The sequence below is a fragment of the Alosa sapidissima genome, chromosome 10, assembly GCF_018492685.1.
Source record: "Alosa sapidissima isolate fAloSap1 chromosome 10, fAloSap1.pri, whole genome shotgun sequence".
Lineage (NCBI taxonomy): Eukaryota > Metazoa > Chordata > Actinopteri > Clupeiformes > Clupeidae > Alosa > Alosa sapidissima.
This window is the reverse complement of record NC_055966.1, coordinates 24,151,743-24,179,082: the sequence shown is the minus strand read 5'-3', so window position 1 is coordinate 24,179,082 and position 27,340 is coordinate 24,151,743. Positions and strand designations below refer to the sequence as shown.

Genomic DNA, 27,340 nt, shown 5'->3' with positions numbered 1-27,340 from the left:
TTCGGAGGGACAGGGTGGGAAATGAAACTGGGGAATGTTGGAGATCCTCCTCGCGAGTCTCACGACTCTCCAGGAAATGCGCTATGAACATGTTAACACCTCGCACACACTTTTTTAATTAGATGAGCCCTTCCCTCTTGGCACTGCCAACACATTGTGGGCACACCGCTAGCGCGGCGAGGCAGTGCCAACAGCCACAGCCTGAGTCCTCTGGAGGCTCTGACTCTGATCACACAGACTACGCAGGCTGCTTCCTATTGCAGGAGGTAGCGCACTATGAAGGGCACATCCTCAGTGCTGCTGTATAATGTTTGTTGCAGCTACTACACTGTTTCCATGGGGGAATTCCATTGCTGGTCAAACTGTATTGTCACTTTGACACTCTTGTGAAGCATTTGCTGTGCTGTTTCTGTCAATGAAATGAGGCACTGATTCAGATGTCTTTTCTTTTTTAAATAGCACATTTATTCAAATGAAACCCTGAACATTAAGGGCTGAAGTATAGGAGGGAGGGTGCCAGAGTAAAATGCCATTTAACAGGTTATCGTCTCTTCTCACGTACATCATTGTCACCATACATTCTCATTTCCACAACAGGAGTGAACAGTATTACATAAACCTCTAGAGATCTTTCAGGAGATAAAACCCTGTTTGTGTTATAAAACATACCCTTGCCAATCCAACCTGAGCCTTAAGGCTTAATCCACTGCTGTTTAGGCCTGAAGTTGGTACAGAGAGAAAATGGTCAAAGAAAGAACAAACAAAAAGTAAGACATCTGCATGTTAAAAATCAAAGCAATCCTATAACAAACCTCCTGTGAGTTGAAATATTGTCGCCATATTCCGAATCATAATGCTGTCGGTGACCTATATGGAGTTTCTGGAGACAAAGCTATTTACATGGAAAAGCAAAACAGTACTTCCCCTGCAACTCACCCAAACTCCCGAATTCCTTCATGTCAGGTTATATTTTAAATCCAATTTGGAGCCATTCATTTAGTTTATGATCAGTTGGTCAAATCTCAGACTGCCTCATTACCTTTGGAATAGCTTACTGTTTAGTAGTTATTGCTTAAAGTAAGGCTTGGCATCGCTGTCTGAAATCCAGAGACTCTCTTGTTCATAGAGGGACATGCAGTGGACTTGCTACTTTTTTGGAGTCATGCCACTGAGCAAGCGTCCAACCCGAGCCTGACTTCTTCCTAGCCATGATTGCACTAAGATCTTTTTAACTGATAGTCTTCAGAATGTCAGTCTATATACAGTATCTGTCATTCAAATGGAGTTGCAGCCAAAAAGCCAGACATCCACATCAGACATACATGGTTTAACCTTAAATATTAAGGACATTCTTAATAAGTACACAGGGACTGTTTAGCACCATCAGAGCTATTTTGTTTTGATCTGGCAGAACTGTGGCCACTTGCCTGGGGAAAATCTTAAAATGTTTAACAATGTGACAATCTGTGAATGAGTCCTTCAGTGGGACGGCTTCAGTGATTATGTAACACAGCAACTCTGCTTCAAGGGGACTTTTGACAGAGTAAAAGAGTCGCCAGGCAAATAAGCACCTGGCGTCTGCCAAGACAAATTACTTCAGATGAAAACCTTCTGTGAACCCTCTGCCGTGCTTCCAGGACATTCAAGATAATGAGCTGTGGACACTGACAGATGCCCAGGCCACTGGGTTCAGCTGTCGGATAGCAACGTCAGGCACACCATCAACATCATCATCACTATATGGTCATCACTATGCTATCGTGCCAGGACAGGCAAACTCAAAGGACGGGTCGTTAATTGTGAGATACAGCTGCAAGATTTTTTGCGGCTGTGTTCTTACTTAAGCAAAACTTAAAAGATAGTTACTAGCAAACAGGGATACGGTGGCATTCAAGAAGGTCTCTTATTTCAGACTAAAGGCAGTGCTGCAAAAAGAGGGTATAATCAGGACATGGTGGGAATGCTGCATGGTTTGGAATTGACCAAAAAGAGAAACATCACTCTCATTGTATTGGGGACTCTTGTGCTTTAGTACAACTTTGGCAGATCCAATTTCCTCCAACCATTATCTGCACCCTTTCATGTCACCTGGGAATGTGTGATTTTGATGTATGGTGCTCAGAATGTTGCTTTGTACATGTGAAATCAGACATTTTTATTTGGAAACACAGACTCCTTTTTTGTTGTCCTTAAAATCAAGCATTTCTTTATTGCCCTAAAAAAGCACTTTAAACAATAAAAATACAAAAAAAATATATATATAACACTGTTGGTAATTTAAGTGTGAATGACAGAACAGATTGAACTGTAATCACGGAATTGTGCAAACACATTAACCTACACAGGAACTGTAAAACAGGGAGTGGGCTACTGGCAAGACATACCTTTTGGTCATTTTAACTCTCAGACCTATACTGCGACCCAGCGTTTATCAATGTTCATGACTTCATTTCATGTTTGTAAGCAACATTGCATAGTCACCCAAACTCTGAAAAACAGACAACAACAACCGCCAAAGCTTTTGCACAACCCACTGAGGTCAGGGTTTTCCAGTTCACACCAGCCCCCTCAAAGCACTGCGGACACTGAGAGTGGTACAGCACAAGCTCACACACACACACGCACTGGTGTGTGTAAGAGCTCAGATTACTGTGTGCGTGCACGGGCTCATAGAAGGTACACTAAGGCAGCTTAAGGGTAGTTTTTTTTTTGGATGACACCAGTTTTGGAAATGCCACTTAGGTGTAAGAAGTCAAGGGCCTCATGCTGGCCCTGTGATTTCCTGGCTACAGTAGATTGTCTCTTCTGCCGCTTTAGGTCGTTTGTTTGATTTGAAGTCACTCCTCAAAGACAGCGTGCCAGTGTCACTCGGCTCGTTTTACAGCATAGTCTATAGTGCAATAACATGTGTGGTCATTACTCCACCTCTCGCCTCTCTCTCTATCCGTGACCTCCACCTCAGTCTTTTCTCGTTACTGCATGGGTTTGAAGTCCGATTCAGATTTGCGGTTCTACCTGATTCTCTCGACACCAAGAACTACTCCAAACTCCAGCCTTCGTAGGTACTCAGCGCAATATAAATACACATGGCTTATTTTGGTGTGTCTGTGGACCGGCTGACTGGGGGTTGGACCTGCTGTTACAGCTTAGCCAAACCACTGCCTCACTGAAACGTGGAACACCGACAGTCAGCACACAACGCCGCTTGCGGGTCTAAAATTGGCTTTTTATCATACCGGCACACGGACCTGAGGCCCCTGGTCTAATCTTATCTAATCACGACCACATGGATGTCAGCTGAGGTCCCAATAGCGGCGCTTCCGCCAAACACCCCTGTGCAAACAGGAGCGTCGCGCACACAGAACCATCCGTCCATCCGCCCTGTTAGGTGCAGAGGGGGTGGGGGGGGTCGGGAGAGGGGGTGTCCCCCGTGGCAGAGTGGAGACCTTCCAGTGTGTTCTGGGACGTTAAAAGGAAAACATTCACATTCCAACGGGCTGGCAGAAGGACGGGGGTCGGGGTCGGGGATCGGTGTGCCCTCTGTCCGAGGCGGCTGCCCTCTGTCCAGCTTCACCAGGCCCACCCCCCTCCTGATTTGGGCTGTATTTCATAACCCCCCTCCCCCAATTAATGACCCAGCATTGTACAGACACACATACCCCTGAGAGTTCAATGATGCAGAGCAGCCGGGGGACAGACTCAGAGACTCAGACCGACTCACACACACCTTTTCACCCACAAGCACTCTCACATCTAGACAATTCAGACTTCTGTGGGTCCCAGTGTTCAGTATAGAAGTCAGCTCGACAGTGGGGGATGTGTCATTGCCTCAACACAGACATACCATATTTCTGTGAAACTGCCTGCATCACCAACAAAGAGATGCAAAAGCATAACTGTAAATACATTTCAGGCGAAATATATCTAATTTCATTCAGTTTCAGTTTCTGAGTGACTCTGGGTTTTCCGTTCTTTCTAATTTTGCACACAGTAAGAGCAGGGGTGGCAGAAAGGGGTGGTGGAGAGGGGGTGGCGCGGGGTGTTAATCTCATCATTCATCAGCGAAGCAATCGTGTGGTCCATTTCCTGTCTCTCAGCACATCACATCAGGCTCTTCCTGTAGTGAGTCTGCTGCGGGCTCTTGAGCTTGCTGCCCAGTGTGGTGGGGCTGTTGTGGGCCGACACCGAGCTGGTCAGCCCGCCATTGGCGCTGACACCGACCGCGGCACCAGCGACGCTCGAGTCCAGGTGCTTGCAGAGCGCCCGCAGCTCCTTGACCTCCTCCAGCACGTCGCGCGCCTGCCCCCACGTGGACGTGGCCTCCTCCAGGAGCCGCTCGGCCTCCGCCCGCACGCTGCCGGCGCCGGCGCCGTCCTTCTCGCTGGCCCCACCGCTGCGCACCTCGGTCAGCAGTTCCTGAGTCCGCTCCAGCTTCTGGCAGATGAGGTCCTGCAGCTGGTTGATGGGCCGCAGCGTGGCGGCGGGCGCCGAGGTCGGGCAGTGTGGTATGCCGGGCCGGCGGGCGCCACCCACGCGCGTCTCCGAGTGTGACAGGATCTCGTCCATGGAGGCGCAGCGGCTCTTCTCGGCCGGCGTCAGCTTGCGACCGGTCTGCGGGGTCTGCGCCCCCCCGGCGCCTCCGCTGGACTCGCCGCCCGAGCACTCCCACGGGATGTCGCCATGGCGGGGAAGGGACTGCGACTTGCTCTGGGCGGAGGCGGAGGCGGCGCCCGAGGCTGGGGAGGTGCGAGCGGAGTCCGGGTTCAGGCGCTGGGGGTCGGAGGAGGTGGGGGTGGAGCTGGAAGACGCGGGTGACTTGTCCACGGTGATCCGCAGGTTCTTGTCGCAGGAGTCCGGCGCGTCCTCTTCCTGGATTAGGTCAAGGGTCAACATTCCGTCTGAGCTGGAGGTGGACGCCTGGGAGCAGAGGGAGGGAGAGAGCATGAGAACTGCCGTGCCAAGAGTTACATCAGGGTTGGAAATTATAGCCTTAAAAAAATTAAGTCTACAACTACAGCCACTTTCAGATATTTTGTGTCTGAAATCTACTTGCTACTTTTATATTTTACCAGCATTTGATTAGTGGCTGATGCTAATTTACATCCCTGAGTCATATACAATTTTAGTTTTATAGTGCTTTCAACAACTTCTATTTTCTCCAAGACCAGGACCTATAAATCGATATCATGAGGATGTCCAGTGGCTGGCGATGCGTAGCTTGAGATATAAATACCCAGCAGGCATTATCATTTATTAAGAGCTGGAAAAACAATACAGCTTAATGCTCCACAAAGCACACCTCTGTCTAATAGATAAATAGTACATCTCTAGAACATCGTGTTGCCTGGGAGAAATCTAGGTCATTTGACTAGCCACTAAAAACAGGAACTACCAGGAACTGCTGTCTACCAGTTTGATTTGGTTTGGTGCTGGCTGTCTGTGGTGTTGCAATTCTGATGGGCCCAATAATAATAATAATAATAATAATGATAATAATAATAATAATAATAATAATAATAATAAATGTAATACACAGAATCAGCATACATATATTTTTTCTACATTCTTTGTCCATGTTTAATCAGTGTTTGACTTTAGTGGTAAAACAGTGCAGTGCTTTCATACTAGGGCAGCCTCCTGCCTTCCTGATCAGTACTAAAATTAATTAACTGTCAGTCAAACGTACCACAGCCATGAGGTGCCCACGAGTGGGCAAGCGTCTCGTGTGTGGGATCTTTGCTCGGTCACGTGTTGGGTGGGCCAGGAAACTCTCCTCCTCCACTGTGACCTGAGAGAGAGATAGAGAGAAAGAGAGAGAGAGAGAGAGAGAGAGAGAGAGAGAAAGGTTATAGTTTCAGAAGTCAATTTCATTGTGAGGATACCAGGCTTGAGAAAAAAAGAGACAGACAGTGTGAAACAGACCGCTGGGCAGAGAGAGAGAGGAGAGGGCTGGTGAGATCATGTGGAAAGGGAAGGCAGTGGGCTGGGCGCACACAGCGTGCCTTCACACCAGCCCGAGGGGACTCAGTGAGGGAGTGGGTGGTTCCTATCGATCCTGTCATCGACCAGCTCATTGATTATCTACACGTGATATACAGTAAAGCAAGCAGAGGCAAACTCTGGAACCAGAGATGCATCCTTTAAAACATGATAGGAAACCACAGGCAAAGAGAACATACACAACAGGCGCAAATAGACATTTTAAACCAATTAATTAGACATTTAAATGCCAAAATTCCATGATAGGTTATATTTATTTAATATTCAAGTGAGGTATATACACTCAGTAGAGGACGTTTTTAAAAATGATACGACACAGATGTGAAGCCACTAAGTGGTCTGTAGTGACACCAGCCTGAGTGCCGAGGCCTTTGATGTGAATGCCAGCACAACGTCACACAGGGCAGGGGGGCGAGGGGGGTCTGTTGGCTGAAAACATGTGGATAATCTGTGTTTTAAAGTGGTTTAGGGTTTATGGGGTAGTCATGGCAATGAGACAGGGAGGGGGGTGGGGTAAAGAAGAGGAGTAGGAGGGGAAGGGGTGGTCCAGCATCTCAACAAAAGGCATTCACTCCCTGAGATTTGTGGGGATTTTGGATTGTGTGCAAACACACACACACACACACACACACACACACACACACACACACACACACACACACAAGCGAATGAATATAAAAACAGTCGATCCTCAGTCCTGGAAGTAATACAAAAACAGGAGTTAAGAGGACGGCTGTACTCGAGACAGCTAATGTGAAGGCTGCATTAGGGGAGAGAAAAGACTCACAGTCATCTCTCTGAGTCACACGGATTACGTCTGTTTCTATTGAGTGATGATCCCCCATTCATCCAATGAGTCAAGAGTGCCTTGAAGCGTATTCACCAACAAGTGAGCAAGCTTACCGGCACGTCTGCTAAAATCCTCTTCAGCCACCCCTGCGTTTGTGCAACTTAATTGGACGTTTTAATTAACGAGATTGATGGGTGAGTGTGACCAGCGAGTGGTGGGGACCCACAGAGCCGCAGCAGGTAAACTGCTCTGCGGAGTGCGTGAAACACAGGAGGCCGTGGTGGACGCTGGGGGTGTCCAGCGCGTGACGTGTTAAGTGCTCTGCGTCCGATAGATAGCGAAGCCCTGAATGTATACAGGACACTGGATGCCAGCGCAGTAAGGCGATACCCCTCCTCCACGGTCACACAGCGAGTGGTGAAAAGAAGAGGACACGGGGGTTTGTCACCTGGTTCCCTCTGGGTGGTGGTGGTGGTGGTGGTAGTGGTTAGCTGGGGGAAAGCTAATAACTGAGGGGAAAGCTAATAACCAGCTAGAAATAAAGAGGTGACTCATGCTATCCTGCTCATCTCCAGTATGGCATTTATATGCGGTGCACTCCTACTCACTCCCAATCCTGAGCACACACACACACACACGCGTGTTTGCAGCTCCACATCAATCCACCTCATTACTGAGAGAGCACAGAGGGCATCATTCATTTCTGCACTTGAGAGTGTTTGTGTGTTGTGAGCCATATGTATTTGTTTGTTTGTGTGTGTGTGTGTGTGCGTATACAGTTCAGTGGGTGTGTTGAGTTTAGTGTGTATATGTGTGTTTGTGTGTGTGTGATGTGCTGTTTGATGCCTTTATCTATAAATCAAATGTTGAAGGCATTGGCTGAGTCACCAGCTCTGAGATCATCTCAGAGAATGTTTGGCGTCAGCTAAACGTCCACGGTGATGGAGAACCGAAGCCTCAGCAGAGATTGACGTCCGAATGGGAGCGCTTTGACTGCGCAGCCACACTGGTGGTGCTAAGAGCCACATCTGGCAAAAACGTTCAGAACCAGCAGCATCATCTGTGTTGTGCTCAACGTGAGCCTTCGAAAGGAGCGTGAATACCACAGTAAAGGCGGACAAAAACAGCTGCTTTCATACACTGAATGTCTGTCAAGGCTTTGGCTCGTCTCCTCAAGATTTAACTCACTACCCTTGCAAGAACGCTTCTATGCCTATCGTGTTTAATAGAAATACTCAGCTGTATATATTGAATATATGTATATATTGAATATTGAAATATTGACACCCAGTAAAGTGCATATGGAGAAGGATTTAGTATGGAGAGTGTTTAGCTTAAAAGATTAATTTGAGAAATTGATATTGGTAGGATTTATTTTAAGTATATTTTTGCCTTTATGTTGATAGGACAGTGGAGAGAGACGAGAAATGAATGGGAGACAGAGATGGGGTGGGATTGGGAAATGACTGCAGGTCGGAATCAAGCGTGGGTCCCAGTGGGCACTTAGACTTAGACGGTGCTGCCACTTGCGGCACAACTTCCCCAGGTAGGAATGGATTTTAACAACAGTGTGTCTGTTTTTCGTTTCAGAGATTCTTGCTCTGTAAGACTTACAGAGCAAGACTGAATGTCTGAGTCATACGTGTGTCTGATCACACAAGAGAGATGATATCTACTTAAATGGGCAGGGGGGGGGGCTGAGGTGAAACAGAGAATAAGAACGTTACCTCATCCAGGATGCGGTTCTTGGCCTTTGTGATGGCTCCATTGATTGCGTTGATCCAAGACTCTTTCTCCTCTGGACTAACCGCCAGAAAGATTAGATTGGGGACCTAGGGGAAAAGAGGAGAGCGATGAGCAAGGAGACTAAGAATGTCATCAAAAAAAAATAAAACACACCTCAAATATTCGTCAGCAGCGCACCTCAGATGTTTGATGCTAATCCCTAGCGGTGGGTGTGGGTGTGGGCTAACCCTGCGCTGAGCACTGGCAGACACATTCCCTTCATGTGGTCCGCTTTTTAAGGCCAAACACAGCGAGTTGAGCAGCTCGAGGAGCGAGGCCATATGGTTGTTCCCCCTGCCCTGCTGAGTGAGCAGGAACTGGAGGAAGCAGACTCCGTGTGAAGGAAGACCAAGGCCAGCACTTTAAGGGGCGAATCCACTGAAACACACTCTGGCACAAGTCTGCTGTTGATATCCTCTCTCAAACACGCCAACCCCCCCCCCCCCCCCCCCCCCCTCCAACAGCTAGAGGAGAACCACACAGTCAATCCTGTCATCCTGTCTTACTGTACACAGAGACAGAAAATGTGCTTATTTGGCTTTGATGGCCATTTAAGAGCATATTTATTTATTTAAAGGATAAATATGCTACTATAACACACATTAAATGATCTATTTGTATGAATTGGGGGGGGGGGGGGGGGGGGGCGTAGTCATAATAGGCTACTACAGCATATGGACTATTAAAATATGCATATGATGAGAGAGAGTTTGGACACACTGACATGAAAAGGAAAAGTGTCACAACATTAATATGCTGAACTGTTGAGCGACTGACTGATGTTGAATTTTGCTGTTCGGTATCTCAAAGAAGGTTGTTTCTCTCTTTCTTAAGTGCCATTAAAAAGTGGAAAGTACAATATCAGATATGAGGCACAGGTACTGTGATGTGATAACAAGCTTGCTGTCCCAATCAGCTCACTTACTGTAAGTGTAAAAAGACACATTTTCACACCCACACGTTTGCCGTTAAGTTATTCACAAACACCTTTGCTACAAAAACAAAATCATGTCAATTGCCCTTAACTGCTCTCAATAACCACGATCGAAACCTAATCCTAAAATACCAAACCCTGAGATTCGAGTGTGTAGCGGTGAGACAGGGGACACTGGCCCACTGGGGATGGTCCAAATGTTTATGGGAAAGTGGAGCGTTGGGAATCATTAGCAGAGCTATAAGAGGAACACCACGCCATCCCTCCCCTGGGATCCACTGCACACAGGGATTCAGGATTAGCCACCTGCCTCGATGCGGAATTGCAGATGATTGTGTTTGGACCTTAAAGGTTTTATACCCTCCTGGAAACAGTCCCAAAATGCACACAGACAACGCCAAGTAGGTCGGCTCCTACTCCTAAAGCATCTGAAATCCACGGCAGCAGTTTTTTATAAGTCGCTTAAAAGGGATTTTGAAGCATTTATCTGCGTGCTTATATGTTTTTATGCAATAAAACAAAATGAATTTTAGCATTTTACAACAGCGTTGCTCTTCTATGTGATACAGTATGCAAGAGCCTAGGCATTACTTTAGGGAGAATATGGTGTACTTCTGCTTTATTCAAATGCTTTTTTTCCCCATATTTACAGTTTTTGCCCATTGCTTGAACACTATATATGCATGTTTAGACCAAAGTAACAAAGCATGAAGCTTTTGTTATTATACCTTAAACACAGTGTAACCATACCTAAAACAAAAGCACTGCTTTGCACTTCTCACTATTTCATACATAAGACACTTTGTTCATAAATGAAATCTCATGGGTACCATTGGAACAACAAAACACATTGGGTGATTGAAAACACTTAGACACACACCTGAAAATACTTACTTACAAAACTGAACACCAATCAGCCAGCCACAAAAAGGCCTCAGTTGAGCCATTTTGAGAACTTTGCAAGCATGGAGGCAGGGAGAGCAAGAGGTAGAGGAAGACAAAAAGAGAGAGGAGTAGGAGGTGGTCGAAGAGGCTATGCACGGAATAATATTTCAGATGATATTAGAGAAACTTTGATGGATCATGTGATAAATCATGGCCTGACAATGAGGGAAGCTGGGCAGAGAGTCCACCACATCTAAGCCTGTTTTACAGTAGTGTATTTTTCTGTTTTATTTTTGCGTTACTGCATTTACTGTACTGTACTGTAAAGTATAGTACTGTGATGTACAGTATTGAGTTGATGTCATTTGTAACCTTTCAGTACTTTCATTTTTGTTTTTTGTCAAAACCTTTGTTGGAAAAAAAACATAACAAATACTGTAAGTGTTGCATTGAGCTTCACAGAATGCTAACTGAATAAAAGCAGTGAAAATTAAAGACTGCAGTATTTTATATAGTGTGTTGCTGCTAATCTGAAAGTATATTATATATAAAGTGTGTATCTTTTTGTCATCAGAGTGACATTTTGACAAAGGATTGTTAGGTTTTGATAGTACAGTTTCAACTCGACATAGATGTGAATGGTTTATTTCCCAGTATTGTGTCTTCTGTGCTTGTGTGTAAAGTTGTTGCAAAAAGTGTTCAAGCAATGGGCAAAAACTATTTAGTTTTACTATTTATAACTAGTATTACCCAACTTCCTCAAATTGTAGTTCCTTAAGCCCTCATACTGCAACTGTTTTACAAGGAATTAAGTATTTTTCTACAGCAATTTCCAGAAATACTGAAAAGGATCCAAAACATATTGTGTGAGGGCATGGCATGCATCAAATACATTTTCATCCCATCCTTCTACAGAAACATATCTTGAGAGTGGGTCTTCTCCAAGTGCTGAGATAGACACTCTGTATCTCTGGTAGCAACAATGAGAAAGCGAGAGAGCGCGAGAGAGAGAGACATTTGAAGCAAACTGCTTGTCTTTTACAGACACAAGTGTCTGCGTCTCAGACCATCACAGGCAATTAGCTGCACCCAAGCACACTGGATGCTAATCGCTGTGGACAGGGTTATGGCCCAGCCGGCTTCAGGGCTAAAGCAAGGACACTAACCTAACCTCTGGAGATCTGCGCTAGCTGCTGGCTTCTGTAGATTATCGAGGCTAGTCTGTTCTTCCCTCCACAAGCTCCTTATCGTCCACTGAAGTAAAACCCTGTGCTGCTGCTAAGGCTCCTAAGGCTGGCTCACGCGTATTATGAGAGTAGCTGCAGAGAGCGGCTGATACTTCTACCTCTGGGGGTTTTCTGAGTGCACACTGAGCTATTTTCGCTGTCAAAGGCCACTAATTAATAGGATTTAGTGCCAGTCTTGCAGTTTTGGGAATTTATAGGGGGGATCGCACAGAAAATAAACAGCATGGTTTGAAGGACTCACACTTGTGGCTTAATTCTAACAGCAAGCATACGTGAATTCAAAAGGCAGTTACTCTATAGTAAAATTTTAGCCCATAGAAAAGTGTGCTGGGATGGAATATTACACACTCTTCCCACAAACACCTGAACCAAGGTCTGGTTCTTGTTGTGATTCTACAGTGACTGTGGACCCAACCGTGAAAACTTTTGAGTGCTGTTGGGCCATGCTCCATAACCTATTACAGATGTGACTGCTCTCAATAGGGGTGAGTCAACACAGCACACTGATTCTATGCCTTTGACATGCCTTCACATCGTTACACAGTCATAAATGCTTGTCCAGCTATTCTAACCATCTGAGATGAGTAGAAACAGTAAAGCAAAAGCCCTACTTTAGCCCTGGCTGCTATCTTCTGGGGATGCAAAATGGTGAACTGGCATTTACTGGACATTAATGCCCCATTTCAACACCATTTCACATCTTGCCACTGACCAGAAAAAGACCGGAAAAAAAAAATGTTTTTAGATGTTCGAAAAACCATGCCTAACCTAGTTAGTAGTTGCACTGATGAAACATACAGGAGGCTGAGGTGTATGTTTTATTAAGTAGTTTTATATAAGTAGTTCTCTGCTCATTTCTTATAAAAATTGATTCTGCTGTGAACACATTGGATTTCCATCTTTTATGTACTCTACTCAGAGACAGTTATGTCTCTACTCACCCTGTAGTAAGAAATCTTGGCCTTAAAGGTGTTCACCATTTATGTGTGTGCTATATTCAACCATTTTCTCTTTTGGTATGGTCTTCATTTCTCAAACAATCTCTAGACAAATTTCTGTTCCTACAACCCCCACTGTCGAGTTTGAAGGTGACAGGTCTATAACAGCACGCTATGCTAACATGGGTAGAGGCCAGTGGAGAAGTATCACTACACCCCTGGCTGGCTTCAACCCAACTTTACCCATGTTACCACACACGCCAGCTTACGTCTTACAGCTATTACATTCCAGGTCATTACCACCACCACTCATTCACCGGCATCTGAGCCCAGAGCAGAAACTGTGCCTGGGGTCACACAGCTCAGCTGAAATCCATTGGGGATGTTACGCTGCCCATAAACTGTGGTTCTAAATTACTCCCATTCAGAGGTGCCCGTGCCCAGCTAATAGGAGCAGGTGTGGTGGAGGAGGACTGTTAGTCCCTGTCCTGGACTGAACTCAATCCACAGGACTCACCGTGTTGCCGGGCTGCCGGGAGCGCAGAAGGGTGAACTTGCTGTGGTTTTTCTTGCTGCGGCTCTTGGCTTTACGCAGTTCCTCCGAGCGCTCGTAGTCTGTCAGGTCGACCACATCCTGGATCTTCTTCTCATCTTTCACCTGCGAATATAAAAATATATGGGTACAGGATGTAGGGCCTTGCTGTTTTGTGCTATGTATAACATGCATTATAGCTTTGATAATATCTTAATAATTCAGTGGTAATGCAAAGGCGTGTAACAAATTCACACATTTCTTGCTGAAATGATCCACCAATTAACTGTAAAAACAAATGCGCAACACACACACAAATTTGCATCTTTCAGATGATTTTTCAAGTTCCATTGTGCCCAAGAATTGCTGTGCCTTGTACACCGACCTAAGAAGATTAGAGCAGGCAGCTGTTGCCCGAGTGTGCACCCCTCTCGCTCAATCCCACAGAGATGAGCAACTTGAACCTGATGGCTCTCAGCAGCAACAGCTACGCCCTACTGTGCCCTGATGTCATTCTCCGTCAGCTGGGCACCAGGCAACCATCTCCAGGACAACCAATAAACGTATGGCTGAGGCATATCCTGAGTGTGAACAGACTTTCTGGGGACACAGTGATCACCTCAAGGTCTTCCATATACTGTACACACACACTTACACACACACACACACACACACACACACACACACACACACACACACACATACACACACACACACACTCATACACACAAAACTTAAACTGTTCACCATGCTGTTAGTCGCTTTGGTTAAAAATGCGTCAGCCAAATGTAACGTAATGTAATGTAACATACATACACACACAATCCACTGTCTGTCCTGAGGAAGGCATGATTAGCCAGGGGCTGGTGGGGACCAGCACTTATGTTATGAGCAGTCTCTCTGTCACAGACTAAATATGCAAAAGCTGCATGTGATGTAAACACAAAACTAATATATTGCTCCTGAAGCGTAGCTGGTGAGTCATCAGTCTCAATGCTAGCAATGTCAACGCAATGAGGTTAAACAAGAGCTGACAAACCCAATGAACTGCATGCTGCTTTGTGGGAAAGGACAAGGCAAACACAAACACCAGACCTCAAAGCCAGAGCTCAAGGAAATGATGCAGATTCAAACCGAATACAGAGGAAGTGAGTGTGTCCTGTTGGCTCTCACAGCTCTTAATGGCAGCATTTCAGACAGTTGCCATCAGAACTGCACTCGCATCCCAAAGAGCTGCCACTGTCTCAGTCACGACTGTTTCTGCTGGCCAGCGGAGTTAGTTAGACAAATCCAGAAGACTTGCAATACACACTGGACCCTTCTGGTGCAACCATGAAATTGGATTTGCCAGTCTTGCTGGTAACAAAGGTTGTGGACTCCTCAATGAAAGAAGAGCTGACACTCAACAGAAGGGTTGGAAGAGGCAGGGGATGGGGGTGTGATATTAGAGCCCCCCCCCCTTCTCCCCTCACACACACACACACACACACACACACATCAGCCGCCACTGCTGGACCTCTGCGCCTGGGGTATACCCCCTCACAAATGCCCCCCTCTGCACTGACACTCACTCAGCGACCGGTCGCCTCTTCACACCCTGTCACCTCACATCACTGACACTGCAGGGTAAGGAGGGAGGAGATGGGGCAGGGTGACAAAGACTCTCCCACTCCTGAGGCCCTCACCACTCTGGCTTTGTGACGCCACCCCTCTCAGTGGGGCAGCCCCCAGGCTGGCAACTACCCCTTCTTAAAACCCGTAAGGACCCACGGTTGGTGACACGGGTGTAAAAGACTAATTCAGTGCCCTGGGAAGGCCCCCCCCCCCCCCATATCTTCCATTTGTTTTTTCAGTTTAGAAAAACAAATGGCTCAAAATGGTTTGGGCTCTGATGAGTTAAGCAACAAAAAAGTTCCAAAAGCGGCACGGGTTGGCAGCGGTGGGTTCGGCAATGGAACCCAGGTTGACCGATTGTCAGTCGGTGACGTTGCCAGTGCTCCACCACGCCTGCATTAAACCACCACAACTTAGCCACGACCTTTCGTTTGGCTCGGATAACAAGCACAGAAGCACAGAATCAGATCCAAGTTATTGTCCCTCCGCTCGTGCGGGAGATGTCTTCAATTCTAAATCCTGCTCTGCCCTCACTCACCTGCCGGCAGTGCCAGAGGATGGCATTTCGCTAGCCAATGAGATTTACAGGCGACAAAGGCCAAACAAGGCAAACTCGGTTAGCGCTCTCTCAGGCCAGCATGGACATCAGCAACACGTCCCGGCCCGCAAAACAAAACTCATTAGCGCCACAATCAATTTCCATTAGCCGGCATGAGTGGAGAGAAATCAAAGTCTGGCAGCCTGTTTCCCTTGTACATATGGCCGCACCCAGCCGAAGGGGCTCAATTATCACACCAGTTCAAGGTCCACTCTATGTGGGTGACACGACAGGACGGGGCAGAAAAGGCCCCCAGGAAACAAGTGTTCTGACAGCATGGGCGGCCAGTTTCCGACACCAAAGACCCATTAGCCAACAAAGAGCAGGCCTGACCCTGCTGGACGTGTGTGTGTGTGTGTGTGTGTGTGTGTGTGTGTGTGTGTGTGTGTGTGTGTGTGTGTGTGTGTGTGTGTGTGTGTGTGTGTGTGTGTCTGTGTGTGTGTCTAAGTGTGCGTGCATGAAAGCTGACCAGCGTTGTCGAAGTTCCAGGACGATGACATCAGAGGTGGGTTAGGACAGCTAGGTGCCAGCCAAACATTGCTTGGTTACATCACGAGTGCCTTTTCTTTTGGAACTGATAGCTGGTGGGAGCGGTGGAAAGTTTTTGTCAGTCAACAACATCTGACTCTCTGAACTCCAGCCTCACTCGCTTAACCTCCTTTAAAGAGTCGTTTGCCGGCAGTGTTCAATGCCATGGGCTCCTGTTCATGTCCCTGCGATCCAGCCTTTTCAAGGAAACATTGATCACCCCACGCTATCTCTTCACCTGATCGCAGTGGCTTTTGTCAGGAAGCTATTCAGGGCTCTGTGTATTACACCCCGATCCCCATCTTACCCCCCATGAGAGACGGAAACTCGAGTGTGGGGGAAGCACAAAAGATGTGCCATGCTAATTCTGGCCATGGCCAGCATGCTGAGGGACCCTAGAGGACCTTTTCCATTGCGATGCTGAGAGACTTGTTAATATTTCATGGGACCACTATTGAGCATTAAGCTTTAAATAGGGGCATCCCTTTTCAAGGAAACACTTCTCGACAGAATCAGTAATCTCTAAAACCTGTGATGCTCGAATGGATAAGAGCACACCGATAAACGGCTTCATTGCCCTAACCACCTCTCTCCCACTATTCCAATGCTCTCTCTCTCTCTCTCTCTCTCTCACTCACTCTCTCTCTCTCTCTCTCTCTCTCTCTCTCTCTCTCTCTCTCTCTCTGTCTCTTGCACAAACAATATTTATCCCAGAGAAACAAACTGTCTAGTTGCACAGAGCACAGCCAGTCTGTTTGCAAAATTCTCATAACAACAACAAACCTACTTGAGCTGCAGTTTGGAAAGATTTGGGTGCGCTTCCTCAGTTTTGTCATGGCATGGCATGCTTTAGAAAAGTTCACTCTTCACCCTTCAATTTTAAGGTTTATATGTCTTCTACTGCCCCCCCCCCCCCCCCCACCTTCCAAGACCATGAAAAGTGTATTGTTGGGTCTTTAAGTACAGGCTGTACACATTTCCTCACCAACATTGCTATTGCACAATGCCAGATGTCCTGTTTAGTTCTGGTTTCCAGAGACTGTGTTAAATATATCGTCTGGTTCATCTGGCACACAGGAGATCCCTTAAAGGGCAGTCCATTCCTAACAGTTTCACCATCACCAAAATCCCCTTCTATCCCTTACTTATCCCTATTGCCATAATTGTATGATACTCACTTGGGTCCACAAGTTGGGCAAAGGTAACAACTTCTGTAAGACCTCCACTAAAGAAAAAGCATCTCTATATCATATAATATATTGCATGCTCCTTTGACAACACATCACTTGTATCTGACTTAATATATTGCATGCTCCTTTGACAACACATCACTTGTATCTGACTTGACTTGTATCAGAGTTAGCCACTTGATAAAATCAAGTACATTTAAAGACTAACTCAGGAAGCAAAAGATCAATAAAGTCTATAAATATCCCAAACAAGGTTAAGAGGATTAAATTTCCAAGCAACTGACAAAATTTCACCAAAGGTCGACACTGCTACAAAGCCATCTGTCTCTGTTTCTATCTCCCAACCTGGTCTTGAGCAGAATGGACAGCTTGCCTCAGGAAAGCGTGCTCTTGGCCTCCTCATTAAAGTTGCACGAGGTCCAGCGTTTCTGCCCTGGACAGCCAAGGGAAGCGATATGAGAATGGCTACATGCACTGTGATATCAAAGCAGTAGTGCAGCCCTGCCCACCTGCCCCTGTGCTCTGGATCCATGTTTAAACTGCCCCTGTGCTCTAGGTACATGTTTAAACTGCCCCTGTGCTCTGGGTACATGTTTAAACTGCCCCTGTGCTCTGGATCCATGTTTAAACTGCCCCTGTGCTCTAGGTACATGTTTAAACTGCCCCTGTGCTCTGGGTACATGTTTAAACTGCCCCTGTGCTCTGGATCCATGTTTAAACTGCCCCTGTGCTCTGGGTATATGTTTAAACTGCCCCTGTGCTCTGGGTATATGTTTAAACTGCCCCTGTGCTCTGGGTCCATGTTTAAACTGCCCCTGTGCTCTGGGTATATGTTTAAACTCCCCAACTCCTGAGAGTCTGGGAACACTTGGCAGGACTGGCCAGCACGTGTTCGCTTACACAAGCGGGCTGCAGGAACAGGTGAAGCCAGCAGCAGAAGGAAAACAGAGGGAGCACGTGTGTGTGTGTGTGTGTGTGTGTGTGTGTGTGTGTGTGTGTGTGTGTGTGTGTTGGGGGGGGGGGGGGGGGCATATATTTGGGTGCACATGTGTTTTTAACACATGTATATATTTGTAAGTGAGAGAGAAGCAAGTAAAAGATGGTGACTGAGCCAAAGCCTGGTCCACCACGAGGCCTCACAAAGCCTGACTGAGCCTATTAGGTAGCCCGTTCCGTTGGCTGAACACTGTGCGAGAACGAGGAGGCACTGTGCTAATCCCCCACACCACTCACCGCTCCTCCACACACACCCGTGTTGAGCAGGTGCCGCCACCAACCCCCGACTACACCCCCCTAATACCCCCCCCCCCCCCCTCCCCTCCCCATGCACCAACCATGACTCACCCTTGTGGCCTCTATTTACAGTTCTGGTGTTGGGGGGAGAAATCAGCTGATAGTGTGACTCACTCACTGGCTAGCATGTTTCCTCATTTATAGTAAAGTGAGAGGCTGTTTTCCTGTGAAATGGCATCACACAGCAACTGGCCAGGTCAGACACCGTTTCCTAGGCTGGAGCGGTCACTTCATAGGAACTAAGGTCCCAGACACAGGAGTGACGACCTCCTGGCCATTCTTGCTCAAGAAATCCGCGGATTAACTGTTGAGTCATTCCATCCACAGGCCTAATAGTAGAAAATAGCCATATGCCACTCATTTTTATGTGTGAACTAAGTAGAGTAAGAAAAAGTGTAGTCAGCTGCCAGACATAAAGAACAAATGCAATTTGACTTTTCAGGGCATGAAGGCAGACCTCTAATCAGAGTTTGGTGACAGGGCAACACTGGCCACGTCACGCTCATCAGAGTATATTAACATAGGAATGAAATGCTTCATGAGCAGTCACTTTAGCCTATTACAAGTTAAACATATTAAGATTATCATGTTTACTTGGTGGGCAAACCTGTAGCTGAGAGTTTTGGTGGACGTAGACTAGAGCTACACCCCAGAGGGAAATTTTTATCTGTCTTCTTTTCAGCACGTAAATGGAAAAAAATGGTGGCTGAAATGACAGCTAGCGTAATCTAGAAGTTGTTGCTGTATTGATTAGCTGTGGTGACAAATCAACACTAGCACGCAGGCTGAGTCTGGAGTGTGTATGTCCTCCACACATCAACCGCATCGGTCCTAATTTAGTCACTTAGCATACCGGATCGTTTCTTTCCCTTAAGAGGAAGAGGAAACAGCTTCATTGATTCTAATTTACATCCCTCCTGGACCCACTCTTATCTCTATCACACACACACACACACACACACACACACACACACACACACACACACATACACACACACACACTCAAACACGCATACACACACACACACACCTACTCTTCAGGGGGGGGTGAGCTCATCTCATTACACTGCTCCACATAACCTGCCTCCAACTGCGGCTCACTCTCAGGGAGATTAATACCTCAATCTCCCAAGACAGGAACAGCAACAATGACAACGACAACAACAACAACACATCCAGTCCAGGCCAGTCCAGCTCAGTCCAGTCCTGAGCTGTGCTCCTGGGATGCCTCACCATCATCTACCTAAGCATAATGATGTTACACATAATGGCTCCACTCCATTTGCTAATGACACCCTCCACTAATTAGTTAGATCGTAAAGTTTGAAACATAATAACTGACACAGAGCATTCAGAAATTAATCTGTGGATATGTATCTTGCAACAGGATGCAATTGTACCTGTAATGTGTGTGTGTGTGTGTGTGTGTGTGTGTGTGTGTGTGTGTGTGTGTGTGTGTGTGTGTGTTTATGTCTATGTTTGTATGTGTATGTGTGTGTGTGTAGGTGTGTGTGTGTGTAGGTGTGTGCGTGTATGTGTGTGTGTGTGTGTGTGTATGTGTGTGTGTGTGTATCTGTCTGTGTGTGTGTGTGTGTGTGTATAATTGTCATGTGTCAGTGTGCCTCATTTGCATGTGTGCCGAGTGGCTTGTAGAAATCCAGGATGTCTCTGATTACTCAACATCTTTGTAGCGTCGGGATTAAGTTACAGGAATATGACACTGATCCAATAGATCACTTTTTTGCTCTGTCTTTTATGCCACTGTCTTTGCCTTTCAGAAGTATAGTTACGTCATTATTGTCTGTACAGAATTTCAAACCACTTTATTGGTCCAGAATGGCTTTGCCAAGTCAATAGTATATCTACTGTTGTGACAGACTGAAGTTTCAGTACATATCTTTCAATAGGTTGTTCCCATTCTGTGGCATTAGGGAATAATGGTGATTGTCAGAGGAGAGGGACAAAAGAATGATTGCCTCCCTAACTGAATCCTAGTTTGGACTTAAGTCCATGCAGGGGCAACAGGCAACTCTGATCACCTGCCAATCATTATTGCCATGGAAGCCATACCAATAGCCTCTTGTTTTTTATGTCACCACCAAGGTGCATACACCTCAAGTCATAAATAATGTAAAGACAATGTATCAGCATGTGACAACAAGAACAAAACTGTTCACTTGTGGGTGTATGTTTTGTCCTTCCAGCCGTACATGTGTTGCTGATCATTTGCTTGGTGTCTGTGAACAAGTGCTGCTAATTTGCCAGTGTTACATCACCACGGCCGCGGTGGTGAGGCTCTCCTCCAGCGTGTTTCCATATTTACAGCCCATATCAGCGCTCAGCTCTCTCCCTAACACTACTGCACGACTCCTCTGACACTCACACTAATCAGGAGTCACACAGAGTTGTGCAGGAGTTATCAGCAAGAGCAGCACGCGGGCTGGCAGGAGGCTAGAGTGACCTAAATACATTAAAATGAGGAAAGTACATAGACCCCTTCAGAGCCCTTTTGACTCCATTATGTAGTGGGCTGGTTTTAATGACCCGCTCCATGCAAACATACACCAGCAAAAAAGCACATTAGGTAATGCAAACAGATACTGTAAAAGCATTTGCCAGTTTGTGTGTTATTGTGTGTGTGTGCTATTATGTGTGAGTGCACGCATGTGTGTGTGTGTGTGTGTGTGTGTGTGTGTGTCTGTGTGTTATTATGAAACAGACACACAGTAAATGCACTGCCACTGACATCATCTCATATGTACAGAACAATACAGATCAGGAGCAAAGTGCTATGGCTACTAGCAATGCCAGGATGTCTGTAAATCAGCTATGTTTACATCCAAACACAAACGTTTACACTTTAAAAAGGTTTATTTATAAAGTTCATTCACACCTTGAGGTGGGTACAGACGGCATGTGGGCAAAGGACCTTGAGGTCTCGTTTCATGCCAACTCTTCATAACTTCCTGCCAGTTGGCATGACAACCGGCTAGTCTGCCCCCAGCTTTGCTTTTAGATACTACACTCATTTAAGCTCTTTACCATCATGCCGTTTCAAAGAGGCAAAGAAGGAGAGAGAGAGAGAAAAAGAGAGAAAGAGAGAGAAAGAGAGCAAGAGCTACAAGGAGTGAGAGACAGCAAACTATACAGTAGATGGGCAAACAAACAAAACTGAATTTGACACCGTGTTACAAACAAAACGATGAAGAGGCAGACCCAGTAAGTGTCAGTGAATGTCAGTATGCGTATACTGTATGTGTGACAGGAAGTAAGTGCATTAGAGGTGCTGAGAGAATACATTTCCTAATAGGGGAAGAGCTGCGGTGCACTGTGTGGCACTGTGTGTGTGTGTCGGTGTTGCTATAACACCCAGGCCAGGCGGGGAGACGCCCGGCGACACACTTTTCCTGAGTGTACCCTCTGGCTCTCTCCGACCCTGCCAAGCTAAACGCCAGCGCCAAGATAGAGAGGTCTGCAGTGTCGCGGCCCCACAGAGTCTGCACACAGAATAAACTCCTATGATACATGACCTGTCCATCTCTCTCTCTCTCTCTCTCTGTCTCTCGCTCTCTCTCTCTCTCTCTCTCTCTCTCTCTCTCTGTCTCTCGCTCTCTCTCTCTCTGTCTCTCGCTCTCTCTCTCTCTCTCTCTCTCTGTCTCTCTCTCTCTCTCTCTCTCTCTCTCTGTCTCTCGCTCTCTCTCTCTCTCTCTCTGTCTCTCGCTCTCTCTCTCTCTCTCTGTCTCTCTCTCTCTCTCTCTCTCTGTCTCTCGCTCTCTCTTTCATTCACTCTTGCTCCTCTCATGTAAGTCTGGAGGGAGAACAATTGGAAGAGCTGTCATCAAGGAAATTGGGAGAACTCTTATGTTTCTATCCCTTGGAATAGGAGACGGTCACGCTGACAGCTATCTGCTGGACTTCAAAGCCCACAGTTTGATGGGACTGTGGTAGCAGCTGGGCTTTAGGTGGATATTACTGAAATAAACAGCAGTAAACAGCAGTAAACAGCGCTGCGTAGAGAGGGTGAGAAAAAAGGAGGAGAGAGCGAATGATGAAAAAGGAGGGATAAAGGAAGGGAAAAGTCAAATAGATCAAGAGACGGAGGGATAAAAGAAAACAGAAAGAAAGCAAAAATCAGGAATTCTCATCTGCATGTTAAACAGACGATCTTTCTCATGCCCTGCTCTCATTCCATCCGGTGGCAACCTCTGGAGAACATCGCCTGACTGAGCACCAGGAAAGGGTGATCTGTCAGACTCTACCAAGGCGCCAGCATCACGTTTGGGTGATGAATCACTAACATACACAGAGCCAGCAAAGGAGAAGACTGGACTGACTCCTTGCCAGAAGAACAGCAGTGGCTACTGTAAGCTACTGACAAAGTGATTTAATAGGCTAGCATCCATTCACAATCACAGGGGTGCATAACAAGCGTTCACTGTCTCGTGATGCTACAAAGCTGAATTATGGTAATGTCAGACACACAGATGGCCATTACCAGACAGACAGTCTACTCTGAGCTGCCTTTTTAAAAAGTACACTTTATCTTCTTTCAACCAGGTTATTTAATTAATAGAGAAGCTTTCTGAAAGCTAACAGGAACCAAAAACAAGCAATGTTTGTGAGACCACAACCGTAAACACAAAAACCAGAACTTGCTTCAGTGATTATTATAGTATGGACCAACGCAGCAAAGCAACTTCCTAATTTGGTGTTGTGTTCAGTTCTGTATTGCTTATTTGATTCACTTGTGAGCCTTTAGATACGCTTACACGGAGATCATTATTTAACTTTACTGCCAAAACTGCCATGGTAAATTCCTTGTACAATATCATTAAAGTACTCTGATGCATGCATCTCTCTCATTGACTTTCAAACAGAGATAGTCAGGCAGAGCTAGCTAGGGCCTATTATTACATGAGTGCTCATTAGAGTAGGCATTTCAGTGCACACACACACTGTGTAAATATAATGGGCTGTGTGATCAGAGGCTACACACAGCCCACATCTCACCACGAGGCAGCGGGGGTTTCAGCACCTAGAGCTGTGAAATAAGCTCACACAGCCTGCCTTGACCACAATGCGCGAGTCAGTAATGTACTGCAAATATTCTTATATGAAGGAGATGCACTGACTCCAGTTCACGACAGGGTGTGCGTATACACACGTATGTGTACTTATACTATATCTACCTAGAGCTGTGAAATAAGCTCACACAGCCTGCCTCAACCACAATGCGTGAATCAGTAATGCACTGCAAATATTCTTATATGAAGGAAATGCACTGACTCCAGTTCATGACAGGGTGTGCGTATACACAAGTATGTGTCTGTGTTTGTGTGTCTTGTGTATGAGTGGTGTGTGTCTACATGTGAACCAACAGTGTACTCTCCCACCTCTGTCTCTTAGTCACTGTGTGTGTGTGTGTGTGTGTGTGTGTGTGTGTGTGTGTGTGTGTGTGTGTGTGTGTGTGTGTGTGTGTGTGTGTGTGTCTGAGAGATATAGCTGGGGTGAATGAGAATGCTGGGGTGGACTGTAACTCATCTGAGTGAAACCCAAGCCCGGCCGCCACATGCCCCACCTCTCCCCACACAGCTGTCCCGCTCCTGGGCGTCTGCTCGCGCTCGCTGCGCAACCCGATCCCACATCCAGACGAGAGCACACGGGAGAATAACGCTGAGATGACATTTGGTCCAGAAAGGCACTTCAGGGGGAGCGTATAAGGGAGGACATTTCCCTGTGCTTGACCCAAAAGCCTCTCTGGTAATGAGTACTGCCATTCTCAGCTACAGTTCTAAACTCTGCTCACCATAATTTACAGAAAGCACCTACTACCTACCAGAGTGGTGGGTCTATAATTCAAAAGTGGAGAGAGGGATATCTTCCAGATGCTTTAGCTTGGTGTCCACACCATAATGAGTCTGTACTGCTGTGTCTGTCTTAATGGTGGAAGCCTACAGTATTTCAATGAAAGACTGGTATTTCAGCTCATGAGCTAAAAACATGAATTAATACTGGGACAACATAGACTTGCAAAGATAACATGATTGAATGATTCAGACCACACAGGATGATGCTGTTGACTGAGAGTCCATGGTTTCTGTGTCGATGATTCAGCCTTCTGATGCTAAACTGATATTTGGCCAGGTGAGCCAGTGTGGTTCTTAATTACTCCTACATAGCCCTTCTGTAGAGGGACAGCCTGGAGCTAATAACATTGTTATGGCTTTAAGCCTGTTAACCAGTTAAGTTCTGAAGTGATGGAGCAAATGGTTTCTTATGTGACAATGACTCACACTCAAATATCCATGGCAAAGGGCCAATAAAGTAAAGACGTTGACTGCAGCCAAGTATGCATTTCGGAGCTCATATTACTGATGGGGTTAATAATACCAGTGTACTCACTTGCTCAAAATTCCCCAATCTCATCATGTCACTCAGGACATCTGTGCCCTAGGTCACTATTGACCTACAAAATCTAAAGGGGCCCAGAGACACTCCTGGCGTCTACCTCATCTATTTGTCACATTTCTCGGTTTTGCGCCGGCGACCTGTTCGTCTGTTGGCTATTGGATCAAGGTATTAAGCACTCTCTAAGAGGCAGAAACCGCATTCTTGGCTAAAGCTTCAGCTGAGCTGGGCAGAACTCTGATCCTCCCCGCCTCTTTCCAGGCACACTCCATCCGTGCGTGGTGCTCTCCTATCCCCCTACTGCTGATAATGAAGGTGACGGAGGTTGCAGCATGAGCAAACAGAACACGGGACAAACCACTGTACAATTAACCCCAGGCTCAATCTTCCAGACAAGCCTGAAACCCATCGGATGGAAGCCTGAACAGTACAGAATTGACAAGCGGAGAGGTCAAGTCATTTCACTCATTTGGTCCCGCACAGAAATTCAAAGCTCTTACCGCTGATTGAATGTGAGATTAGATTTTAAATCAGCGGGGCTTCTAAATAGCCATGGTGTTGTTTGCTGGCGTGTGAGTTGCGACAGTAAGAGCGCTGGGTTCGGCTGCAGTGCGACGTATACGGCTGGATATGCCCTCAGCCTCTGCTTTTGCCCCACCGGAGAAAGGTTGTCTATGACTCATGTGTGGGTGGTTGAGAGAGCACAGGAACCTCATGAGTAGGACAGTCACAGCCAGTCTGCAATTGTTTCCCTTTTTCTCCTTTTTATGGAGACTGCTGTGGTCATGCATTCCTACCTCTGAAAATGGCTACAACATTCATGGTTTAACTACAGCTAGGTTTCTGATTCTAATCTATTTTTGCCGAACATTTCTTGACTTCAACATAGTTTCCCCACACACTTTTTGATCAGAGTGCAAAAGACGACTTGTCACAACCATTGGTCTACAGTTCACTGCAAACTTGTATCCAACTTGTAAACCAACTCAGCTGTGCTGACAAACTCACAGCATCTGTAAATTCTCTGTGTCATGTCAGCTTGACCCCTTGACACCCTGGTCTAGGGCAAGACAGTGGGGAACATGACTCTGGCATTCCTTGAATGCTGTTTGACACCTGCTCTGTTTCCTAAAGTTGGTGAGAGCCTCCTGTGAGCTCAGTTTCACATCAGCTGTAGGTTGGTAGGTAACTGTCGTTTACACAGCCAGAGCTTTGTCAATTGTATCAGAATTGTATAAGACTTAGGCTACACTGCTTCAGATTCCTTGATGTAAAAAGTTTCCAAACACGCCAGACTTTTAATTTAGAAACATTGAAACACACTCAACAGTCGTGACATAGTTATAAAGCAACAGAAAAAGCACGACGGCTCACCTCTTTCTCTGAGATGTAGAGGTGGTCTCCTTTGAGCATAACAAAACGGTTTTTCCAGATTTCCCTGAAAATCCCTTTTCCACAGAATTTGCGGATCCATCCGACTTTGTCTGGCTGCGAGGACTGCTGGTTAGCATCCTGCGGGCCCTGCAAGAGAAACGGCGGTTAGGGACATGTAACTGACCGAGGCTCCCTTATTGAGATTCAAAGGGGTGGCGTGCGAAAAGGGGGAGACTTTTGTGAAGGCTCCTCGGCCCTGTCATTGTCTTTGTCATGTAGATGTTATCACATTCCTGGCGGGCACCGTTTTCAGACTCATGTTTTCTCTTCACGTTTCCCTCTTGATAACGTAATATTAGAATTTTAAAGTAATCTGACTTTTCAAAGGTGGTGACAATGGCTATGAACAGTCTGTCAACTGACCTTATCGTAGGCTATACTGTGATACAATATCACAACAGCTCTTAAATAAAATCATATGGGAAATGTCCTCCAGGTTAATGTTACTTTACAGTTAAATAGTATGATTTTAGTTGCATTTGAACAAGCTATGCTACCTCGGAACGTTCACAAAGGAATACCATGCTTATATCCTTTCACAAATGCACCAGTTTGACAAGGATATAGCCTAACCAACTCAATGATATAGCCTATCAAGTAGTCTACGGATGACACACCACAGTGCTACGAAAGATGTTGTATCGACTGTAATCTACGGTACAAAAATATTGTGAAAACTGAACAAAAAACGCACATCCACTATTTGGCAACAATGTAACGTTGCCTTACCCGTTTCGCTGAATTGTTTTTCTTCATTGTAGCCTAAAGGAATTACGGACTGGCGCTTCCTCCAGACGTGCCCCAGTCTCGCGAATTTAGCTCCTTCCGTGCAGAGTATGAGTTGAAAATGACATGCAATAGATTCCAAGAAAACTACGGTGCCTTGTCCGCTTACTTCGCCACCTCCCCACGTTCGACTAACGTTACCTCTACCTCCTCTGTCTCACTGTCGCCTCCTGCCTCCCTATAATTCTCCCTCAGTTGGTCAGCTATGTCGATGTCTCACAAACATAACACCGAACTAAATAGTAAGTCTCGAGTTACACAAGTCAGTGTGCCACGACCTCACTCGTGCGTCCCCTCTCACGACTTTGTTCCCCGTGGTAGCACTGAAGAACTGGAGAACTTACAATCGGGGTAACCCCGCTTTGTCACTCTACAGCT

The 27,340-nt window shown here is 46.2% G+C and overlaps 1 protein-coding gene across 1 annotated transcript; it reads right to left on the bottom strand.

Annotated features, from left to right (window-relative positions):
* Positions 1-442: 442 nt before the first annotated feature.
* On the bottom strand, positions 443-27,340 carry plekho1b (pleckstrin homology domain containing, family O member 1b). Its single transcript, XM_042107046.1, has 6 exons — positions 26,906-27,340; positions 26,117-26,263; positions 13,097-13,237; positions 8,518-8,622; positions 5,687-5,788; positions 443-4,917 (listed from the first exon to the last, which is right to left on the bottom strand). Exons 1-6 carry the CDS (start codon positions 26,930-26,932, stop codon positions 4,102-4,104), a joined length of 1,338 nt encoding a protein of 445 aa, XP_041962980.1. The 5' UTR covers positions 26,933-27,340; the 3' UTR covers positions 443-4,101.